At 30.1% G+C, this 14,543-nt stretch overlaps 1 protein-coding gene across 2 annotated transcripts; it reads left to right on the forward strand.

Annotated features, from left to right (window-relative positions):
• Window positions 1-3,297: 3,297 nt before the first annotated feature.
• Window positions 3,298-8,002, forward strand: LOC120082117 (CRAL-TRIO domain-containing protein YKL091C-like). Of its 2 annotated transcripts, none has more exons than XM_039037351.2 (6): window positions 3,298-3,762; window positions 3,833-4,088; window positions 5,597-5,633; window positions 5,873-5,990; window positions 6,514-6,624; window positions 7,666-8,002. In XM_039037351.2, exons 1-6 carry the CDS (start codon window positions 3,697-3,699, stop codon window positions 7,801-7,803), a joined length of 726 nt encoding a protein of 241 aa, XP_038893279.1. In that variant the 5' UTR covers window positions 3,298-3,696; the 3' UTR covers window positions 7,804-8,002. The 2 variants fall into 2 exon arrangements, with proteins under 2 accessions (XP_038893279.1, XP_038893280.1); XM_039037352.2 differs by having other exon boundaries at window positions 3,347-3,762; window positions 3,836-4,088.
• The last annotated feature ends 6,541 nt before the right edge of the window (window positions 8,003-14,543 follow it).

Consider the following 14,543-nt stretch of genomic DNA (forward strand, 5'->3'; position numbering starts at 1 on the left):
AAGTCAAATCCAAATTTTAATAACTTAATTTTAAACAATTATCCTTAATCCAAAAGGGCCGAAAGTACTAAAACTCATCAAAATTTATCAAAAACCTCCAAAAATCGATCCTTATAACGTTGGACAACATGTTCCTAGCTTTAAAACTTTGTTTCAATCTTCAAAGCATAACCACATCAAAGATTCGAAACCAAAATTCAAGGGGTAATGGAAACAATTGAAGTATCCCACCAAAAACTTACCAAAATCGTCCCGGACCTGCTAGACAACAGCCTAAACCTCGCAAAAACTCCAATTTAACCTTCCAATGCCAATAGGAAAGCGAAATTAAACCCAATTCATAGTGGATGCTTAAGAGTTAAAAGCCAAAATCCTTTAAAGAGAATGTCCAAAACCAACAAGAACTCAAAAAACAAGCTTGGATATCCTCTCCAAAACCAACAAGAACTCCCCAAATTCCAAATATCCTCTCCATACTTTTAAATCCCAAATAAATTTAAATCAATTCCCTTATAAATTTGATTTGAATCAATTATCTTTTCCAAAACCATTAAATCCAATATTCTTAAAAAATATAACAATTCCTTCACAAAATTTAAAAAAAAAAAAAAACCAACTTCTAAATCTCCCAAATTTAATTCAATTTCACAAATTGAATTATAAAAAAAATTAATTAAATCCAAACACTCTTTACATTAAATTTCAAATTCCCAAATCTTTCATCCAAACAAAATTTAGAGAAAAAAAAGATTGAATTATCCTTGCACAATAATTCAATTCAACCTCAAAACTCAAAATTCAAAATTCAAAAAAAAAAAAAAAAAAAAAAAAAAAACTCAAATACTTCAAGATAATTAAATTTAAATTACCTAAAAATTTGGAATGCCACATTTTCTTCTCAATTTTGTCATTTTTTTCTTTGATTTTCATTATATGATCAAAGTCGTACAATATTCTTCTTCTTTAGTTACATATAGTTTCCATTGACTTTTATCTTCTTTACAAGTTCCTTTTCCATTCTCTCTTGTTTTTTTTTAGGTTTATCATTATGTTTTTTTTTAGCACAATAATTGTGGGATTTGAACTTTTAATTTTTTTTTAGGAAAAAATATATGTCTTATTCAATTAAGCTTTATTTATGTTGCCGTTTATCATTGTAGATTTTTTCATAGTTAAAAGTCTATCACTAACATACTTTTATTTCACAACCTACCAATAGATTTTAATACAATGCACAACTAACATATATTCTATCTCTTCTATCATTGATAGATTTCAAACAAATATTTCCCTTTTCTTTCTCCATTTTCTCACTTTCTTCCTCTAATTTTGTTTTCTCCATCTCTCTCATTGATAACTCAACAAAAGATTCAAAGTAATTTGATGCAATCTCTTTTTCAAAGCAATTGCAATCATGAATACTAGAAACATCAAAACGACAAGCTAAACTATCTATAAATGAAGCTTAAAAGTACGTAAGAAAACTTTATAAGTAGCCTTCTATATAAGTGATAGATTTTTATATGCTATGTGAAATCTATCATTGCCTATCGTTGAAAGATTTCAAATAATATAAGCCTCCAAGTATTAAACTCAAATCACTGATAGAGCATATTACTGATACCTCATATCATTGATAAAGTATATCGATGATACCTCATGATAGACTCTACCCATGATAGAGTATCAGTAATAGACTCTATTATTGATATGAGTTTGATAGACTTCAATTGGTGATAGATTTTGTTATCAGTGAAAGAAGTCTATCATTGATATGAATTTATCATTTGTAAAAGTTTATTACTATTGGTAGCAAAACCTACCAGTGATAGACTCTATTATTGGTAGACTCCTAGAACTGAATATAAATTTTTGTTATATTTGCAATTTATTTTGCATTGTATTATATCTACTAATACTTTGGCTTGATTGTTATATTTGTGACTGCTCTTTACTTTTTAGTACAACAATATGCAAGTTAGAGATTTTAATCTATACCTTTTGATTAAGAGTACTTACACCTTCAATTTTATTCTCATGTTGGTTATGAAAGTTTTAAACAACGCTCAAATAACTTTTATGGTTGTATTTGGCTCCCAAAATTATCTGTACTTTGAAGTTTGTTCAATTGTAGTGTTATACTATCAAATATTTAAGTTTCATCTTTATACTTTAAATAAATCTTAATTTTAGTCCTCAAAGTTAATTTTTATCGAAATTGATTATGTAATAATAATTTTGGTTAGAACATTATTTTGGTCCATACACTTTAAAGTTTGTTCAACCTCAGTGCCTATATTTTCAATTATTCACTTTTAGTTTATGTACTTTCAATAAATCTTAAATTTAGTCTGTGAAAGTTAATTTTTACAAAAATTGTTTAATTAATCATGATAATTTTCATGCAAGTAAATACAATATATGAATATATTTTCAAAATCCATAATAAAAATCTAATAGGTAACCAAAAGGTTTTTGATATAAAAAATCAAGAATAAACTATCAGTAAGGACTAAATTTAAGATTTGTTGAAAGTACAAGAATTAAAATTGAATAAGTGAAAGTATACGAACTAAAGTTTTACAAACTCCAAAGTACAAGGACCAAACTGGTATTGTAACCTAATAATTTTCATGCAAGGAAATATAATGTGTGAATATGTTTTCAAATTTTATATTGAAAATGATAAATGATAAAAAAAAAAATTTGAAAAAATCAACAATAACAAGCCATAAGAGACTATTTAAGATCTATTGAAACCACACATATTAAAATTGAAAATTTAAAAGTATAAGAATTAAAATTAAATAAACTTTGAAGTATGGAGATCAAAATGACATTTTAAACTTATAGAAAATATCAACTTTTTTTTTTAGGAATTGAACTTTGTTATTTGTTTTTAAAACACCCACAAAAATATATTAGAAAAATACTTTTAGATTAGAAATTAGGTTATTTTCAAATATAGTAAAATGAAATTTTTTTTTACAAATATAGTAAAATATCATTGTCTATAAGTAATAAATACTAATAGTCCACTATCATTTCTCATTGATAGACATAAGTGACTATCACGGATAAATTGACATTTTACTATAATTGAAAGTATTTTCAATAATTTTCTTATTTAAAATAATTTTCGTAGAAATTTAATAAAATTTATTAAAAAAAATTGAGATATGAAATAGTATAATAAATGAGATAGATTGAAAATTTACCACGTCATTCCAAGTAACCATCACACACTTCTAAGTGTCGAATTTGAAATTATAAATAATTTTTTTTATTTCAAATATAGTTTTGTTGCCTACTTGTCTATATATACACAATTACAAAAAAGAAACCCAACAAATGATAATCTTCGAAGAAGAAAAATGGCGATGGAGCTGACTTTTGTAGTCTCATGGCGATTACTGGTCGAAGTTTGCAAGTTTCTTCAATATTGAATAGCGTGAAAAGCCGACTCAAATCCATTTCGAATATTTCCCAACAAAATTCCAAAAGGGTCATAGCCATTCAATACGATCAACTTAGCACCACAACAAAATTCCACTCAATCCCTCCAAATTTCTTCTCTGTTTTACCCTTTTCTCTCTTTTCACTTTCCCATCTCTGCTTCTACTCTTCAAAAATCCCCTCCCCCTTCTCTCCAGTTTTGATTTTAGGTTCATTTTTTGTTGCTTTGGTTTTGGATTAATGGAGAATACTCAGCGGATTGAGCAGATGAGGAGATTAGTGGAGAAAAATGGGGTTTCTGCAGAAGTAAGGGTTTCTATGAGTTTATGGGTATGTTTCTTTTTTGGGTTTGGAATGATTTTTATGTTTTTTGCAGAAGTATGGTGATCCGACGATGATGAGGTTTTTGGTTGCGAGATCGATGGATGTTGAGAAAGCGGCTAAGATGTTTGTGCAATGGCAGAAATGGAGGGATACGATGGTTCCGAATGGGCGAATCGTTGAATCTGAGGTTGAAGATGAACTGGGAACAAGGAAGATGTATTTGCAGGGTTTATCGAAGAATGGGCACGCTGTGTTGTTCTTGAAAGGGAACAAACATTTTCCTGCTAAGGATCAAGTTCAGTTCAAGAGTGAGTTTCTTTATCTTGCTCCTTTGAATTTGTTTTTATGAGTGTTGAAATTGTTTTGATATTGATGGATTATGAACTGAGGCTTTTGATCTTCATTGGAGTTTCTTTGAGGGCTCTGTTTTGAATTTGTTAGCCAGCTTTTGAAATTGGTTTTATATTGATTCCAAGATGAGATTCTGTTTCTTCGTTTTTCCTTGAAGATGTGGGTCTGTTTTCTTTTTTTAATTAGTTAATGCTTAGAATAAGAGTTTCAACTTGCTTTCTTTTTATATTATATTCAACAATAGATTGAAGTGCACCATTTCAATATCTTGGAAATGCAAAATTATGAATTGTAATTGGTTGGGTTTCAACTTGATAATGGGATTTCACTGTATATCTTTGAGACAAACAAGTGAAACAAAATCCTTGGGATGAAGTTTTCAGGGATATGCTAGTTTATAGATTGTTTTTTCAAATGGTTTTCTATTTTGAGAAGCAAAATGTTGTGAATAGGCTAAATTATAAAAATACCCCTAAATTTTGTCATGTATTTAAAAAATACCTCCAATTCTTTCGAAAGTTACAATATTACTCTTGAACTTTCATGAAAGTTTCAAAACTACCATTGATGTAGAAACTTTTTAGAACGTTAGACAAAAGTTGGGACATGAAACAGTGTGGTGGTATTGACCTGGAACAAAAATTTGGATCGATACACTGTCTACAGTCATATCGAACCAAGTCCCAATTTGCATTTGAAATTCTAAAGGATTTCTACTCTTAGTTTTGAAAGTTGATGAATGGTTAAGAGTGATATTGCAATTTTCAAAAGAATGGGGGTATTTTTTGAACAAGAGAAAACTTCAGGGTACTTTCAAAATTTAACCTTCTGAGAGCTTGTTTGGATGACTGTTTGTTAAAATTGAATTTTCTTTTCTAGTATATTATCATGAAGGACAAATTTTTCAATGAAATAAAATTGTTATGCCTTCCAAAATCACAGAGATTGAGATTATGAGTATGAGCGATAATGAAAATTATCAGACAATTCACCTCTCTTGGATTTCTTTTTTCTATCTTCAAAATTGAGTTTCAAACCCCTGATTAAATTTTTTAACCTAAAAAAATCAAGCAACTATGGACCATACCCACCCCTTTTGTGTGGGCACTTCCAGCTCTCCATGTCAGTATGATTGAATATTTTAAATTGTCTTCTTGAGCCTTTTTTCTCTCCCACAATGCAATATTATGCATTTAATGCAATGAAGACTTGGACATATTTGCCCTACCCTTTTTGGAAACATCATTAAAATTTCATCAAACGTAAATGGAACTTGCAATTCAAAGCAATATTTTTTTTTAATGCCAAATGTTATATAGAAGTCCGAAAATTGTCAGATTAGTCGAGGTATATGTAAATCAGTTCGGACAAATCATTGTTATAAAATAAAAAGAAAAATGAGTTCAAGGCATCATGTAATTGATCTTATCTGATTCACTTATTTTCATCTCTTTTCTTTATGCAGAGTATGTGGTTTATTCCTTGGACAAGACAATTTCAAGGTGCCACTTAATCTGTACTAACTTCATGTGCTCAGAACTTTTGTAAATTATCTTTCTTTGCAATTACTGACCATTTTGACACCATATTAAATGTCATATGCTTTCTTTGTACCTCTTATTTTTCCCTCATGTGAAGATTATAATTCCAAAATTTACTGTTGCTTTAAAAACAAGATCAATTCTATCTTTTGATACGTTCATGTGACAGCTTGGTTTGGTGTTTCTGGTGTCTGTTACAGTGCTTTCAAGGGAAGAGAAATTGGGAATGAGAAGCTGATTGGCATTCTTGATCTGCAGCAAATTTCGTACAAGAACATCGATCCCCGTGGATTGATCACAGGCTTTCAGTTTTTGCAGGTAAACTACGGGATAAAAAACATTTTTGGCTCTTGAACTTTCGTAGAAGTAATATTTTAACAAGTAACATTTTAATCCTTGTAATTTACAAGGGATGAATCCCTACCGTAGAAATTAATATTAAAACTTAATGATATTTCATAGACACGTAGATTGATAAACTGTTTAGAGATAAATTTGTTTATAAACTATAAAGAGTGAGTACTAAGGTGGGCTGGTGGCCTTGTGATAGTAGCTCCTTCATTAGGATGATGGAGTTGCAGCATGCTATTATGGTTTTGTAATCTAAGGCCTGGTTCCCTTTAAATCAGTCTGCGATCAAGACGAGGAAAAAGATCCTTTTAGATCTCTTTTCTTTTTTACAATTCCCGAATATCGTAATCATTTTTTTTTTTTCCTGATCTTAAGTTCAGGTTGTGGCTAGATGATTGTCAGGCTCTAAACTGCCTATCTTTTCTTTTTTTTCCTTCTTTTCCTCATAACCATGGGAAGTTTTGATTGTTTTGCCTTCTTTTTAGTGCAGGCTTATTATCCTGAACGTCTGGCAAAGTGCTACATCTTAAACATGCCACGGTTTTTTGTCAGTGTGTGGAGGATGGTCTCTCGGTTCCTCGAGAAGGCGACGCTCGAAAAGGTATGTGATCTCTGTAGCAATGTGCCAGTAAAGTTGCTGATAGTAAATCTATGCCTTTTCAGTAAATGATCTGGAAATGAGCCCTACCCAAGAAGGAAGTGACTATAAGAGAGACTAGGCAGAGAGGGTTAATGTAGGGTGCGTTTGATTAGTGATCTGGAAACTTTAATTTAAAAACGAGAGAAATAGAGTTGTATTTCATATCTTCATTGCTTTAGATACGTTTTTTTATTGCAGATTTTAGAATCTAGATCTTGATTCTAACCCGTGTTTAAAATGTGTTTGAAAATATATTTATAAAGTATAAAAATAATTCTAATTTTGAACTGATTAGATTTAGTCTCAACTTTTATCAATTAATTTATGAACATGTTTTTATGTTATAAGTTTTTTATAATTACTATTTTACAATATCATATAATTTATAATAAATTATAGACTATACTATACATGTTTTAATTTAACAAAAAATGAAAAAGCTCATAGCCTAAAATACTATATTTATCAAATTTTTTATTGTAATTCTGCATTTAAAAATTTCAAATTCAATGAATATAACATAAAAATATGAAAATATAAAGCCTTTGAAAATAGGTTTTAATCCTATCTATTCTTTTAGTTCAACCATCATTGAATGAAGAATCAAACAATGATCTTTGGAATGATACTTAGTGCTTTATCCACTAAACTATGTTAAGATTGATCCAACCTAACTTAAATTTTGGTTTTATTATAAATACTGATTTAACGTAAAGTAAGAGCATGAAGTTTTAATTTCAAACTCCTACAACGTTATTTCGTATTTCACATGTACTTTTGAACCGAATTAACATTAGATCCCACACAAAAGAAGGTTCTTAGAAAATATTGTGTGGAGAATATGGATAGAAACTTCTTTACGATCTATTCAATGTTAGTGATCACTGTGTAAATATTACAAAAGATGTTCTTGAAGTGCATGGGAGCAAGAATCATTATTATAAGAAGGATGATAAATATATTGATGAATGATGATCATTTGGGTTTCTAATGGGATTTCAGGTTGTGATTGTGAGCAATGAAGAAGAAAGGAGAAGTATGATAGAAGAAATTGGAGAAGATGTATTGCCAGTTGAGTATGGTGGAAAGGCAAAGCTTATTGCTATTCAAGATGTTGTTCTTCCTCACTTGGATGGTTGAATGTTAGGAATTTGAATGGCTGTTATATATAGATATATAGATATATATATATATATATATATAGTTATTATATACAGTTATATATATGTATTAAGCTAATTCAGTACCTAAAGTTACCATAGCTTTTAGTTATAATTTAACATGAAATTCAAAGAAAATTGGAAAGAGAAAAAAGAGAATGATATCAGTTCTTAGTAAATATCTCTGTCTTGAACTTTTGGACTATTCAAATTTGCTTTTGTTCATAATGGGGTGGTTGAGGGTGAGGGTATGAGTTGCTATGAGTTGGATTTTTAACCTAATTTAGTGTTCGGAGTCTCAATTTTGTATGTTATCAATATTTTATATCCATTTCATTAATTTGGTAAGAGTGCACTCAAGTCCTCAATGCCCCATTACCATTATGACCACATCCTTCGACAACCAATCAATGTAGTTAATTTAGTATTATTCAACTCTTTTAAGTATTTTGGCATAAAAGAAAATGGAAAATTTTCGTGGATAAAAAAAATATCAAACTATTTACAAAAATAGTAAAAAAAAAAATATTGATAGGCACTGGTAGATTTCTATCCGCGTTTATCACTGATAGATTTCTATTAATTTTTATCACTGGTAGAGATCGACAACCTCTATCAGAGAAGATTGAAAATTTTATATTTTGTATAAATAGTTTCCCTTATTTTCCTATTTTTGAAAATCTCCCAAAGAAAATTCTATTTGGAATTTAAATGTCTATAATAATGAATGTTCGAGTTTAGATATGCATGATAACTAATGTTTGGAAGTTAAATATCTGTAATTGTTTTACTAATTTTGAATATTGAAACAAAAACTAAATAATTATTTTATTATATGTAAGAGAATAATTAATCTAGCTAAATTAGTATAATTTAATATATTGCTAAAATAATCATTTAATCACTTAAAATAAAAATAAATTGATATTTTTACATAAACATAATAATTTATCATCATTAAATTATTAAATTAATAATAATTTAATTATTAAAATAATTAATAATAATTTAATTACTATTCATCTCAAAATATAAACACTCACAGCTCTACAGAGGATAGAAAACTCATGTCTGGTGAGTTTTACGATTCATAATAACATCTTGAGTAAAACAAATAAGAATATTAAATTGTTGTCCAAAAATCTGTGACAAAGTATGTGAAACATTAACGTTAAAGTTACGATGAATTCTTTAATTAAACACTCCATTATCTAGTTGCAAAAATGGTAAGGTCTAGTATCTTGGGAGGTACAAGGTTCCATAGGTGATCTCTATGCTCATCTTTGACAATGTACCATTGTTGTTTGGTAACTTAAAGGAAGGGGTGGAAATATTATGAGATAGAGAAGTGGCAAAAGTTTGAAATATAGTGACAACAGCTAGTAAGTTTAGTGAACTATTTATAAGAACCCTTCTCATCTAAAATCATTTGAATAGTTGAGCCATATTATACCCCATTTAAATAATTATATAAACATTGATATATATGAGGTATGTATTGGAAAAACAATGAGGATTTCTCTTAAATATAGTAAACTGTTGAAAATATTTTTAAATATAGCAAGATTTCACTATATATCAGTGGTACACAGCGATAGACATACTGATAGATGTCTATCGATGTCTATCACTATCTATTACTGATAGACAGTGATATTTTGTTATATTTGAAAATATTTTCAAAATATTTGTCATTTGAAAGAATTACCCTTTTGATAGAGTTGACATTCAACATATAGAAGCAATTAAAAATCTAAGCACTCTAACTACATCAATTTTGAAGGAAAAGTATGCATGTTCATAGTTTCAAACTATTAGGGTTTCAATATCATACTTTTGCTGAAACCTCCAAATTTCTTGAGAAATCCACGTGAATCTTCTTCCTTTTCTGTAGTAGATCACCACCAAAATCTTCTCTACTATTCTCAGGCCTTAGATTGAGTTATGAAACTCAAATTGAGATGAATTTTAAATGATTTAGGAGTTGGACATAAAGGAGATATGGTGTTCTTCTTCCTTCAAATTTTCCAGCATGCAAGTAGTCCAAATTGAAGTCAAAAACTCAATTTATAATCATCCACCATGCAGATAGTTATGAAGGAAGATTAGCCACTCAATCTTCTATTAAGAATTGAATGACATGCGGTGGTATTAAATGGAATTTGTAGGATTTTCCCACTTTTCGTTTAATTTCCATTAATTAATCCTATATAAGAAAATTAATTAGTATATAAAATTTATTTCAAAAAACTGAAAATCAAATTCAATTTTTTTTTAATAGAATTTTATAATTTTGTGTATCATAAATTCAAAAAACTAATTAATTAATTACTTAATTTTGAATTTCTTAATTTCAAAATTGAATAATTCTAAATTTAAAAAATTAATTAAACTAATTTAATTAATTTAACCTCATTAAATATTTAAATCATATTTAAATATTATTAACACTCCAAAACCATGATGTTTAATTCATGAATCAAACATCAATTATATCAAATATAATAATTCAAATTCTAAACCGTGTTTGAACATTTCAAATTCTAACATGTTATTCTAAGGTTTAATTCTTTTATGAGCTAGTAGAGGGACCTAATGGACTTACAAATTATGAGCTCTTTAAACCGATTTAATCACTATTCGTTAACTACCAAGACACACTACTATAGCTCAGTAGTTGCACTCTCCTCACTGTAGATATATTTCTGTCCACTTGATTTAACCATAATGAGTAAATCGATCATTCACAGATCGTTCGTATTTACAACTAGGTCAAGATTACCATTTTACCCCTGTAATACATCTTGTTTCTTAAGTTTCTACTAATCCTCTATTGAACAATTGGTTTACAGTCCAATCAATAAACCAAATCCCTTTCTGCCACAAGAGGGTGGGGCCCCTTTGCTTAAGACCAGAAGTCAGTACTAAGGGAATAACCTATCTACTAATCCTAAGGTGGGTAGAAGTGAATTCCTTCTTGCAGGACTATGTCCCCAGCTATCTATATGGTCTTACCCCTAAAATGGGAGGCTTATTGAGCGATGATTTTAAACCACTCTCACCTATGCAGATTAAAGGATAATCCTGAATAAACAAGAGTTCATAGTTAGCTCAGGATTAAGATCGAGTTACTTTAGGTCATCAATTTGAAATAGTCAGTTTTAACAATAAACGATTGTTTATAAAGAAAAGTGACTATTTCATGGTTTGGTTTTATTCAAATGTCTTTTGTATAGGATGTCTTCACTCACATATCTCCATATGAACAATTTTGAGATCACATCATTTGTATCAATATACAAAGTGGGCCACATCCATAATGTTCCCAGGATGAGGTACCCAATCTCATCCATATATTTATAGACCTTTTTGGCTATATACTAAAACCTGATCCTCTTTTATGTCTCTACATAAAGTTTAAGTATTCATGTTATAACCATGGGTTCGTCTATTGGATTTTTATAAAAGAATGCAATTCAATAACATATTTATTGATAAAAACTTCAACAACAACTTTATTGTGAATAGAATATGTTTAATGTTTACAAACTGCAAGTTTTAGGACATATCCAACAAACTCCCACCTGGACTAAAACTCTAGTGGGTGTTAAATATATACAAATATACAATGTTGAGAATAAAAGAAAAAAATACAATAAACTAAGACATCTAAATACCCTTAACATTCTCCAATTTGCCCTAGATTGATAAAGCTCGTAGTTTTAGTCCTATCAGGTGACCCTCGAACACTTTAATCGTGAGAGCCTTTGTAAATGGATAAGCAAGATTATCTTCAGAGGCTATTTTCATGACTATCACGTCTTCTCGGTGTACTATCTTCCTAATGAGATGGTACTTTTGATTGATGCGCTTTCCGCGTTTATGGCTTCTAGGTTCCTTTGAGTTTGCAACCGCTCCATTGTTATCACAATATAGGGTGATTGACAGATGCATATTTGGAACCACTTCCAAATCAGTCAAGAATTTTTTGAGCCATACTGCTTCTTTAGTTGCTTCACATGCAACTACGTATCCAGTTTCCATGGTGGAGTCAGTAATACAACTTTTGATGCTCCTCCATAACATAGCTCCTCCGTTGAGAGTGAATACTGATCCCGAAGTAGATTTCCTAAAAATCTATATCGGTCTAAAAATCAGAATCAGTGTATCCAGTAAGGATAAAATCCTGATAGCCAAACACAAGCATACAGTCTCTCATTCTCCGTAGATACTTAAGGATGTTCTTAACGTCAGTCCAATGACTATGCCCAAGGTTGGACTGGAACCTGCTGACTATTCCGACTGCAAAGTATATGTCTGGGCATGTACACTATTGGGGTTGATGCCCTAAATCTCGTAAGGTTCTATATTTTGTAAACCTTGTATAAACAAGCTTGTATGTGATTAATAATATTTGATATTTTATTCACTTTGTCTATGAAATATGTGATATTTTAGTTGCATTAACCACAAACCAATAAACTAACATCCAAGGTTATCGTTGTAACTTAAACATATATGTGGAGACATACGGGTGGATCATGTTTAAGTAATAACCTAAATGGTCTGTAGTATATGGATAAGACTGGATACCTTATCCTAGTGACACTACAAGTATGGCTCGCTTTGTAGATGTTACAAATGTTGTAAACTGCTACAAATGATCTGATCATGATCATTCATGTATTAGACATGCGAACGGAGATATTCTATACAAAGGAGTTTGTATAGTACTGGACCACGAAATGTTTAGTCTCATTATATAACACCGTTCATAATAGAGACTTTCATTTCACCAAGATGACCATAGGTAACATGACCTTAATCTTGAGTGAGTTGTGAACTCCTACCTATAAGGGCGGTCCTTTGATTTGTATGGGTGAGAGTGACCAGATCGCCGACTCAACAAACCTACCATTTTGGGGATTTCTCTGATTGGGGAGCTGGGAACTCAGCTACACAAGATGGAATTCACTCATTCCCCGAAGCAAGGGTAAGTAGATAAATTGCTCCCTTAAGGACTGATTTTGGGTTTTGAACAATGTGGCGCCACACTCTCTCCTAACCCAAAAGGGGTTCAGTCATAGTAGGGCTATTATCTATTGTTTATTAAAGGGATCCATGGTACTTAAAGTCCCCTTGGTAGCTTAAAAGGATTTAGTTTAGAATCAATTTTTGGGTTAATTTGAATTGTTCAAATTAATAAGAGGAAATTTAATTATATGATATAATTAAATTGATTCAATTATATATGATATAATTATTATAATGTATTTGATACATTATAGTTTAATTGGAGGAAATAATATTTGAATGAGATTCAAATAATTGTTAATTTTAATATTAATATGATTTATATTAAATGTCATAAAATAGAAAAAATTAACTACAGTTTATGTTGTATATGATACAATATTAAAACTATAAGTTATAAATATAATATGATAAGTTAGTTATCATATTTATTTATATTATTTATTATTTTGAATAATCATCCATTTTTTCTCTCCAACCACCTTAGTGGGTGGTTAAGTGATTTTTTTTATAGCAAATGGGATAAATAAAATAAGATTTTATTTTTCCACAACAAGATTACATGAAAAATACAGAGATTATACGATAGGTTTTTTTACTACACGATTGAGAAGCTTTCTATACGATAATGTCTTCTTCAATCTTCTCCCTCCTCCAAACTCAAAATCCCTCCTTACCAAAATAGTCAGAGCCCACAACTCCTGGGTTCTCACCCCGAGCATACCTAAGGTTCTAGGTGGTCGTGTCTTCTATTTTGGTTCGTGATGTTCTTGAAGAAAGTCTTTAAGTTTGCTGTTGTATTCGAGTTCGTGATAGTTCGAGGGGTTTACGCGAATAAACGTTCTTCAAAGGTATAATCTCTTTAACCCTATTTTTAAAAAGCATGCTATAATTTTAATTAGAATGCATAAACTATATGTTCGCTGTAAATTCGTGTTTTCAATCTAAATGGAATTTGGACGATCCGCTTCCAATCATGGATCTCCTTTAAAAATAAGTTCCTTCAACATTGCGTACATCAAGCTCCTGACTATTCATGCATAAGGAATTCTTTTCATTCCCTCGATTTATTGAAGTATCTTAGGAAATTGTTCCTTAGATAAATGAATTTCATGTCTAAAAGGTGATAAACCCCTTTTGGAATCTTGCATATTATATCTTGAAAACATTTTGTCAATATAAAATGCTTGAGATAGTGCAAGCATTCTGTTCTTGCGATTCCGAACTACTTGGATTCCAAGAACATACTATGCATTTCCTAAATCTTTCATTTGAAATTGCGATACTAGTCATCTTTTTACGTGAGCAAGGAATCCTATCTCATTCCCAATGAGTAGGATGTCATCAACATAAAGTACCAGAAAAGCTACTGTCCCCGGTGGTCTCATAGCTTGTAAGCACTCTGTAAACATATTGTTATTAATAAAATAAATGTTATTTTATAAGCATTTGCTCAAATCCAATAAACTAAGATCCATGGTTATTTCATGTAACATAAGCATGTATATGGAGACATACAAGTGGATCATGCCTTAAGTAACAACCTAAATGGTCTGTAGTAGATAGAAAAAGGAGGGATACCTTATCCTGATGACACTACGGATACGACCAGCTTTGTAGATGTTACAAGTGTTGTAAAGTGTTATAAATAGTTTGATCTTGACCATTCATATAGAGACATGCGAG

The sequence above is a fragment of the Benincasa hispida genome, chromosome 7, assembly GCF_027475165.1.
Source record: "Benincasa hispida cultivar pf3 chromosome 7, pf3_genome.v1.1, whole genome shotgun sequence".
NCBI lineage: Eukaryota > Viridiplantae > Streptophyta > Magnoliopsida > Cucurbitales > Cucurbitaceae > Benincasa > Benincasa hispida.